This window comes from Bos indicus x Bos taurus, chromosome 15, assembly GCF_003369695.1.
Source record: "Bos indicus x Bos taurus breed Angus x Brahman F1 hybrid chromosome 15, Bos_hybrid_MaternalHap_v2.0, whole genome shotgun sequence".
Classification (NCBI taxonomy): Eukaryota; Metazoa; Chordata; class Mammalia; order Artiodactyla; family Bovidae; genus Bos; species Bos indicus x Bos taurus.
The window spans coordinates 54,316,857-54,326,529 of record NC_040090.1 but is presented as its reverse complement, the minus strand read 5'-3'; the positions used below and the strand labels follow the sequence as shown (position 1 = coordinate 54,326,529).

Here is a 9,673-nt window from a genome sequence, read left to right as displayed (position 1 = left end):
GCATGGCTGGCTTCCCAGTTCCTTCCAACTTGAACTCTTATTACCCCGAGTGTAGCATTTTAATTCCCTTCCCTGGTAAAGGCTCTTTTGGCTCAGTGGTAAAGACTCTGCTTGCCAATGCAGGAGACCTGGGTTCGATCCCTGGGTTGAGAAGATCCCCTGGAGAAGGGAATGGCAACCCACTCCAGTATTCTTGTTGGGGGAATCCCATGGATGGAAGAGACTGGCAGGCTACAGTCCATGGGATTGTAAGAGTCGGACAAGACTTAGGGACGAAACCACCACCAAGCAAAGCAAAAGGGACCTGTGCCCAGGCTGGGTGCCCTGTACTGAATGTCTGACAGCCCACGTGGGGGATGGGTGGGCCCCTGTTTTTGGCGACACAGTTTCTTTTCCTTGGGGGCTTCTCTTGCTCTCTTCCAGCCTGGCCACTAGGGGCTTGGGAGTAGAATTTAGATCCTAGGCCTTTAAGCAAAAGCTCAGAAAAATCATCCTACCCAGCACTAAATCTCAGATGAGTCAGATTCTGGGTAGTCACCACTCTCCTCCCCCAGATCCCCTGGCAAAGCCTGGAAGGATGTCTGGGAGCTGTGTCACTCTGCCAGCCACTGGGACCCAGAGCCACCCTGTGGTGCTGTTCTAGCCCTTGGTGCCAGGGGGCGCTTGTTGGCATTCTGCTCAGTGATTTTAGGGGAGGGAGCCCGGGATGGGCCTGTGTTGTCTCCCCACCCCAGTGCTATGGTCAAGCTGGACTTAAGAGATGCTTGTCCTCACACCTTGATGGATGTGGGTAGCTCCCACGTAGCAGATATAACCTCATCTGAGAACAACCCCATCTGAGAAGGCAGACTCCACACCTTGGTGCTTGTTAGCCTATCCTGGAACCAGCGGCATGTGCCTTGGCCCAAACCATGTTATGGGCAGGTGAGTCTGCAGAGAGGAAATAATATTCCTTTATTTGGGCAAACGTGTGGTGTTATAATGGTTGAGAAGCCAGGCGTGCAGTGGTCCACCCCTGGAGGCAGAGAGGAGAGGAAGGGCTGCTGAAGGCAGGAAGGGGGGCACAGGAGGCAGGGGGTTGGACCTCTTGGCTAAGGGAGTGGGAGGCCGGCCTGGAGAGAGGAGCAAAGCAGAGACCCACAGGAGGGCAGATTCCAGAGGCTTGGTTTTATTGTACAGTATTCTTTTTCCTCAACGAGATGCCATAAGCTGTGCTGGCACTACACACGGTCACGAGATATGGCAGAGCCGCCGGGTGGGGAGCTGGGTGCTGGGAAAAGCCATCGCTTGAGACAGGTCCCACTCGTGGGTCTCACCCCATGGCCTGCCTCAGGCCCCCCCGGAGGTCCCTGAGAAGGCAGGCCTAAGGGGCAGGGGGCTGTCAGAAGGCTCAGGCACTGCTGGGGGAGAGGGGAAGAGCCTCCCGGAGAAACACTGGGGCCAAACTCCATGGGTCTCCATCAGGGCCTCCACCAGGCCTGACTTTACTGCCTCCAGGTCCGAGTTCTGGAAGCGCATAGGACCTTGGGATAAGCCCGGGAGCAGGCTTGTCCTCCTCTGCCACCTTCCCAGCTGCTGGTCGGGCCAGTGAGAGACACTGGGCTCCCAGCTGTGGCTTCCTCTGTGGTGGGGGAGGGTGATGCACCCTCCACCCGCCTCCAACCCATCAGCAGTGCTTCCCGCACAATCGGCATCGTCACTGGCCCAGACCCCGGGGCCAGGGCCCCTCGGCAGGGTAAGAAGATGGCATTCTTCTGTGGCAGAAAGTGCTCGTGGTGACGCTCGGAATTCCCCCCACGTGATGGGCCAGGCTTGGCGGTGCCCCCACATCCGGGGCCTTCAGGCACCGCCCTGCCTGCTCGGACCAGACACACCCTCCCCCTCCACGTGCAGGGCTCTCCCAGGCCTCAGGTCCCCGCGGGCAAGGATGACGCCCTTCAGAGACTGATACCCCTCCATCCTTCCACCCCTCCCATCCCCTCACTCGCCATCAGGTCTCTAACCCTGGCTTTCCCGTTCACAAACTCCCCAAGAAAAGGAAGGATAAGCCCTAAATATAAACCAGACGGAAGCAGCTCTGGAATAAAGAGTACAAGTAGCCAGTGGCGGGCAGAGGGGGTGTGAGGTGGTATTGGCAGAGGTGAGGGAATGGCATGCAGCACTGGAATTCCTTAGGAGGGGAGGGTCCCCATTGCTCCCCAAGGTGTGTGAGGGGTTGTGGGGAAGGGGGTTAGCCGACTCGGAGAAGCAGGATCTCTGGACTGGGCCTTGTGGCTTCCTGTGTCCTCCGTGGGCCCAACCCGTCACAAGGAGATGAAGTCCATGGCCTGCAGCAGAGGCAGGGACAGCAGCAGCAGCAGCAGCCACGAGGTGTTCTGGATCAGCAGGCTTATGCCCCCACACCTGACCAGTTTATCTGTGGTGAGAGAATGGGGCAGACAGGAAGGGCGGGAATGGAGAGGAGCCAGGATCAGGGCAAGGTGCTTTCCCTTGGGGAGGCTGGTGCCATGATGTCTTGGCTGCAACCATGGCCAACCTGGTTGAACCAACCATCTTTCCCATTTGCAGGTTCCTGAGCCCTTGAAGGGCTTCCCTGGTGGCTCAGATGGTAAAGAATCTGCCTGCAATGCAGGAGACCCAGGTTGGATCCCTGGGTCGGGTAGATCCCCTGGAGAAGGGAATGGCAACCCACTCCAGTATTCTTGTCTGGAGAATTTCATGGACAGAGGAGCCCAGTGGGCTACAGTCCATGAGGTCACAAGAGTCGGACACGACTGAGTGACTAACACCTTCATCCTTTTTTCCTTTCCTGAGCCCTTGAACACGTATTATCACAAGAAAACTGTGGGTGAGGTAGCTAGAGCCATCCTGTTTTCCAGGTAGGGAGAAGGAGGTTAGGGGAGGCCGAGTGATTTGCCCACAGTCATAGGGGAAGCATCCATCACACTACTCCACCTGTCTGACTGTCCGCTTAGCCCTTCCCCCATGCAGGCTGGGGGTAGCAATTCCCTGGGCACAGGTGGCAGGAGGGGACAAGGGGAAGAGGTTACGGGGCCACTCTCCTCTGCGGCCCAGCCAAGAGGCTTGCCTGGTGTCCCAGCCGGCCCGCTCCTCCCCAGCTTGCCTCTGCCCACTTACTTGATCTTGCAGGGGGCTTGCCTCACCTCTCAACACAGAGACATCCTTATTGGAGACGGAGGGATTCGGGCCAGAGAGGCGGAGTTCACACGTGTAGATCCCCTCATCCTTGGTGGTGAAGTTGGACAGGTAGAGGACCTTGAGGTTGTACTTGCTGAAGAATTTGGTTCGGGAGCTGTATTCTGGCCTAGTGACCCCATTGGAGCCAGAGAGCACCCACTTCTTTGTGTCACGGGTCAGGCTGAACTCATACTGAATGGGCGTGGTAGTGGTATTCTCATGATGGCAGTCTAGACGAAGGCTCTGGTTCACCAGGCAGGCTGTCAGGCTGGTCACCTTCTGCCCACGGGCCACCTGTAAGACTGGCACCAGCAGTGCCCCCCTCCAAGTTGGGGAAGGACCTATAGAGCAGGGGGCTTCCCACTCACATTCACAGCAGAGAAAGGCCTGACCAGGGAGGGCACAAGGGTCTGTTGTTGAGCACCTCTCCCTGCCCAAGCGGTCCCTGAGGGCCAGTGTACCTTCCCTTCTGCAGACTCCAGCCCATCTCCCTCTGTTCTAGTCCTGGGGTCCCGCCAGTGTGTTCTAGGGGCAGGAGATCTTGATGCTACATCTTGGTCTGCATTTGCAGATCCCAACTCAGTATGGGGCAGGCTTAGTGAACTGTGTTTCCAGAAATGGTCCCAGGTAGTCAGAAAACTAACTAGGTTGCTCAGCTGTCTTAGGGATAAAAGAAGCCCTCTCTCCCTTAGTCAACTCCGCTTTCTGATTTCTTGAGGAAGAAGCTAGCTTTTCTGAAAAGAAAGCAGCCAGGGAGCTTGGAATCCCAGCCCTACCCCTTGCCCGATACCTGTTAGCAGGAGGGCGATGCCGATGGTAGGGTTCATGGTGCCGAGAGCTCAGTCCTGGATCTGGGGTGGAACAAGATGGGAATCAGCCAGGAGGTAGGGCAGGTGTCCCCAGACTTACTGCCAGGGCTGGGGGCCCTCGGGAGACATCCCATAATGGCCATCCCAGCCCCTCTCTATAGCCCTCTCCCCTCCCCACCTCTCAGTGAATGTGACACTGCCACTCAGCTCTTCCCTGTCAGGGAACACACCCTTCTGTGGTGTGTGTGTATGTGAACATTTACTAGCTGGGTGGCTTTGAATAAGTGGCTTTAACTTGATCATTTCCAAGGCAGGGACCTCCTACTTTTTTTATTGTAAAATTTGCAGAAACACAATTTATCTTAACCATACATATTAAAAGAAAAAAATGGCTGCATCAGGCAGCATGAAGTCTTAACCGCTGGACCACCAGGGAAGTCCCTGTTAATCATTTTTAAGTGTACAATTCAGATGTGTTAAGTTCATCTACCCTGTAGTGCAGCCAATCTCCAGAACCCTTTGTTGAGGAAATTAAAATGGAGGAAGTCTTGTTCAGGCTTCAGAAGCAGGAGAGCAGGCCTCTGACCTGCCTGGACACTGCCCAGATTCTGTGCCTGCCTGCAAGCACAGCTAGTCAGGTGGTGCGTTAGTCAAGAAAAAAGAAAAAAGAGCGGGTCTTGGAATTCTTGAACCCCTGAAGGTCTGGCCAATCCCCCAGGGTCTAATGAAATCCTATGACTCATAAGGTGAAACAAACAGCATTGTAAAAGGGTTAAATAAGTCAAACCAGAAGAGCATTTCTGCATGCAAACAAATGATGCTATCACTGTAAGGCCTGGGATTATAAGCAGGAACCCCCCAAACTGCAATTTGAAGTCTCACCCGCTAAGTGGACGCACAGCCTGGGACATTTTTCCAACTGGGACTCCAGACTGCTGTTATTTGGGACTTCCCAGTGCTGTTTAAGTCTGGATGTTGGTCGGCCCAATTTGGTGATGTATGTGCTGTTACTTTACTTTTTCTATTTCTCTTTTAGTGATTATATATAAATAAGCCTCTATTAAATATTGAAATTGTTTATTTGTGTATTTATTTTTGGTTTCTTTTGTTAAGGATCCTTCCAACCTGAAATGAAAATTCAGCAAAACACCTTTTCATCTTGCAAAAACCAGAACTCTCTACCCATGAAACAAAACCTTCTCATTCAGGGCCTTCCTATTTCTTGTTCTGAAGAAACTCCCCAGTGCCCAAACAGTTCCTGGCATATAACAGATGCCTGAAAGATACTGAATGAACGTGGCTTTAGATACCCACCAGGTTGTGATGGGCTTAGTGAAAATGACAAACATCTAGCACTGTTCAAGAGTGAGTGATCCACAAGCGTTCATCTCTGACCGACTGGGGATGATGGTTGGGTGGTCGGTCATGTGTGTCTGGGGCCCCACTTGGCACACAGCTAAACGTGTCTCAGGCTGTGTGTGAGGAAGGTGACAGTGGTCTCCTATTGCATGTGTTCTCTGCATCGGAACCAAGACGTTTTCTATTGTTCAGCTCTCTGGGCAGGATTCCTGGACCTGCAATTTTCCAGTCCGGCTTCTGGTAGCCTCTCTGACTTGGCTCTCTGCCCCATCTTTTTTTGCAGTCTGGGCTCAATCAGCATCCTGGCCAGGCAACAGAGCGGGTAGCCTAGCCTGTCCGCAGCAGCGCTCGCCTGGGAGAGGCCACAGGAGGGCCGTGCCCCGGTGCTAGCGCTCCCGTGCGCAGGGCGCGCAGCTAGCCGTGTTCAGGTCCCCGGCGCCCTGCCCAGTGCGGGGAGGGAGGGGCGAGGCTGGGGTCCCTGGGCGCCTGCGCTGCAGTCAGTTCCCTTTCAGACCCCCGCCGAAAGGGACCCGGAGGTGCTGTTGGGGAAGAAAGGGGCGGGGGCAACATCTGGTTTTGATTAGCAGACACCGAGTTACAGAGGCGGGTGGCGAGCTTGGGATCTAGAGAGGAAGGGGGGAGGCGGCTAGAACTAGAAAGGAAGCAATGGGGCTGGAGCTGGAAGGGGATGCAGAGCGGAAGGGTGGGGTGGACGCTATAGGGGAGGCACCGTCTGTTAGCGTTTCCCTGGCCTTGTGTCCCCGCAGCTCAGAACCCGGAGAAGCTTTGCGCTGCCTCCCGCTCTAGCCCTCATTCGACTAACCCCACCCTTATTTCGTTTCCCTATTACAAGCCTTTCCTTTCCCAATTGAGGTCCCCCTTCCCCCTCGCTTATCCTTTTCCGGTTGTCGCCTCCCCTGTCTGCCGGCCTTTCTCCCAGTCCGCCCCCCCCCGCCCCCGCACACCCCCCACCCGTGTCGGCCCCGCGGCACTGCGGTTTCGCGTTCCTTGGATGCCCGGCACCAAGCCCGCCGCGAGGTCGCAGGGCAGAGACTGCCTTCAGCTTTTGGTCCTCCGTTCCCTTAGTCTCAAGCATCACCACCCCCCGCCCCCCGCCTTTACGATCTGGGTTTGGGTACTTCTGGGTGGAGAGCAGAACCCAAGCCTGTCCTTGCCGCCCTCCTCCCGGTTCTCCTCCAGCACTCCAGTCCCAGGTAAACGTCTCCCAGCGGGCGAAAGGTGCGCCGCGGCTCCCGCCCCTGCCTTGCAAGCAGGCCCCTCTCCAAGCACTGCGCAGCTCCTCCCCAGGGCGCCCTCGGTCCGTTTTCCGAAGCCTCGGGTCGGGAGGGCTTGCTTGAGCGCCAGAGACCTATCTATCCCTGCGCCCCGGGTCCCGCCCTGGCTCCAGCTCCCACCTGGCCTCCGGTCCTCCGCCGCTGCAGCAGCCCGCAGACGCGCCGCCGCCTCCAGTTGCTGCACCGTGCCCCGCGCCCGCAGTTTTCACCAGGGGTGGGAGAGGGGGAGCGGGGAGGGCCCGGGGGCTCGTCCAATCAGAGGCTGAGCGGCAGCGAAAAAGGGTGGTGGAGGGAGGAGGAGGCGGCCCGAGACAGACGTGAAAGAGGGGACTTCTGCAGCAAAAGGGGGCCGCCATCCTGTGGTCGGCTGGCCTGGTCTGGGAGGGCGGGGTTCTGGACCCTGGAGATCGGGCTGGGTTCGCTCAGGGAACGCCAGCCGCCTCCCGGAGCCCCGCCAAGACCGCTCCCCTTTTAAGGCTTTAAACCTTTCTTTTGACCTAGGTTTCGGAAGCCTGCGCGAAAACCGAGGGGGTAAGGAATGGTGGATGGAAGCCAGCTGCTGGGCCCCCTTAGGCAGCGCCCCCGCCTCCTCGTTTCCGTTTCAGCTAGGACTCATCTCCGCGGGAGCAGCCAGTGAGAGGTTTTTGGTGTTGGAATATTCCAGGTTTTCTCCAAAGGAAGATAGTGGGGTGTTTTTCCACATGACAACAGCCCTTAAGGGAAGCACTTGGTCTTTCCTGGTCCCCAGCCGTGCCCCAACTCTTCACCCAGCCTAGAACACCCATCTCTTAAGAGGCTTTCTGCTCTGTAGCACTGTGTCCCTCAACTCCGGGGCTGGCACTTCTTGGTGCAGACAGCTAGAAGTTTCTTCTCGATTTCATGTTCTCCTCTTACCCCTCACACCCACCCAAGTCCCTAAGCGCTGTGTGCTTGGTCTTCAGACAAGAGAAGGTGTGCTGCCCTTTACAAAACACTCTGCTTGGCCTGTTCCATCCATGGCCACAATCTGCTGGGATCATCTCATCCCACATCCATTTCATGGCTAAGAGGTGGAGAGATGGCCAGTTGACATGGGCTGTGGAGCCCCAAGTCTTTGGTGCTGTATATTCCACTGCTGCATCTCAGCCCAGAGGAAGGGGAAATTCTGCAACTGTGGGAAGGGAGAGGAGACAGGACCAGTAGAAAGAATAGCAGATACCACGCTTTTAATCATCTGGGGCATCTGTCCTTGCTCCATTAATTTGAAGTCACCAGAAGCCCTTGGACCTTTTTTTTTTTAATAGCCAGTGCTGATGACTTGTGTCTCCAATTTTTTTTTTTTTGGAACAAAGGTTTATTTGATTAATTTGCCTCCTTGTGGCCTCTTTGTGAATTCTGGTTGGGACATCCTGTGGGCTGACCCTGCCGCCCCCCTGCCCCCCCCCCCATTCTAATTATTCACAGAGATCAGTGTTGGCACCTTCTCTGCAGTTTCCATTACTGTAATGGTACTGTTGGAAGCCATCCCTGGGCTAGCAAGTGGGAGATTCACTTCCTTCTCCCTCCCTTGGAGGTTAGGTGGCCTCCCAGCACTTAGAGTGATGGAACTTTCTAACTGGAACAAGCCTCACAGATGGTCCAATCCACGGAGCCTTGGCTCTGGTAAATAGCAGGAGCTCCTGGAGCACTTTATGAGAAATGTAGCTGCTCCTGCCCACCCGGGATTTCCCTAGCCTAGTAGTAGGGCTGCCCGAGTCTACATTTCACAGGCTCCCAGGACCTGGGAACTGCAGACCATCCCTTTTCATAGATGAGATGAGCTGGCTTCTCATTGTCTGGAGGGTAATTTTTAAAAAAGTATTTATGGATTTAATGTTGGCTGCTCTTTGTTGCTGCGCACAGGCTTTCTCTGGTTGTGGTGTGTGGGCTTCTCATTGCGATGGTCTCCCTTGTTGTGGAGCACCGGCTCTAGAGACGGAGGGCTTCAGTAGTTCCAGCACGTGAGCTCAGTAGTTGCAGCTTGAGGGCTTCAGAGTGCAGGCTCAGTAGTTGTGGTGCGCAGGCTTAGTTGCTCCGTGGCATGTGGAACCTGGAGTCTTCCGGGACCAGGGGTTGAGCCAGTGTCCTCTGCATTGCAAGGCAGATTCTTAACCGTTGGAGCACCAGGAGAGCCCTGGAGGGTAATTTTTAAGTCCCTGGATGTCCTGCCCCTGGCGGCGGACCTCCACCACCACCTCATCTTTCCCATTCTTCCTGCTGCTTTCTGGACATGCTAGCCTCCTCCTTGGCACTCCACTCTGTCTTCTTTCCTGCTCACCAGCTTTCTGGTTCTCAATGCAAGGATCTTTCCTATCAAAACACAGTTGCTTTAGTTGCTTTTGCTTCAGCCTAACCCGGCTTCTACCCCCATGGGGTTGGAGATGGTTCTTTTTCCCTTTGGGCAACACATGAGGATACCCACAGGCCCCTTAACAACAGACCCTGGATGCTCTGTTTCCCACTCTATGGCCCAGTCGCTGAGTGTTACTGGATGGAAGGCCTGGCTGTGCTATTTTGATAAGGTTTCAAGGACCTGGCCTATTTTCTGGGTCCCCAAGCACTTTACTTCAGGAAGGGGAGGGGAGTGTGGCAACAGTGTGTCTGCTAAACCAAGGTGTCTGACTGGATGGAGTGAATGGCTCAGATGATCCATTTAGGGGCTGGGATGGAACACAGGGTCCTGATGGGGAGGAGATTTAAAAACTCCCATTTTCTAATGGCACAGGATAGGAGTGCTGAAAGCAGGAAGGAAGGGTTTATCCCCTCAAGGCAAGATTTCCCGACTTACTGTGGCTGCCCTGCGGGTCCCTTAGGTCTTTCTTCTCCCATCACCTCTGGGTGCCCCATCTGGAGATACATGGAGTAATGCTTCTCTCAAAATGCACCTTCCTTTAGGCTAACAAAGGGTCTACCAGCCATTCTCTCTATTTCCTGATTTCATCCGATTGTCTTTATAAAATCACAAAGGTGGCAGAAGCCATCTCATCATTTTGT

General features: G+C 55.1%; 1 protein-coding gene across 1 annotated transcript; it reads right to left on the bottom strand.

The window, feature by feature from the left end:
• Positions 1 to 937: 937 nt before the first annotated feature.
• THY1 (Thy-1 cell surface antigen) lies at positions 938 to 7,059 on the bottom strand. Its single transcript, XM_027563477.1, has 4 exons — positions 6,782 to 7,059; positions 3,989 to 4,049; positions 3,165 to 3,500; positions 938 to 2,416 (listed from the first exon to the last, which is right to left on the bottom strand). Exons 2-4 carry the CDS (start codon positions 4,023 to 4,025, stop codon positions 2,304 to 2,306), a joined length of 486 nt encoding a protein of 161 aa, XP_027419278.1. The 5' UTR covers positions 4,026 to 4,049; positions 6,782 to 7,059; the 3' UTR covers positions 938 to 2,303.
• Positions 7,060 to 9,673: the final 2,614 nt, after the last annotated feature.

What these genes read in the sequence shown, in the direction of transcription:
- THY1 (XM_027563477.1), bottom strand. Translation starts at nt 4,025, where the DNA reads ATGAACCCTACCATCGGCATCGCCCTCCTGCTAACAG. An exon ending in CATCGCCCTCCTGCTAACAG is followed by an intron (nt 3,501 to 3,988) that starts GTATCGGGCAAG and finishes TGCTGGTGCCAG; the next exon opens with TCTTACAGGTGGCCCGTGGG. An exon ending in GGATGTCTCTGTGTTGAGAG is followed by an intron (nt 2,417 to 3,164) that starts GTGAGGCAAGCC and finishes CTCTCACCACAG; the next exon opens with ATAAACTGGTCAGGTGTGGG.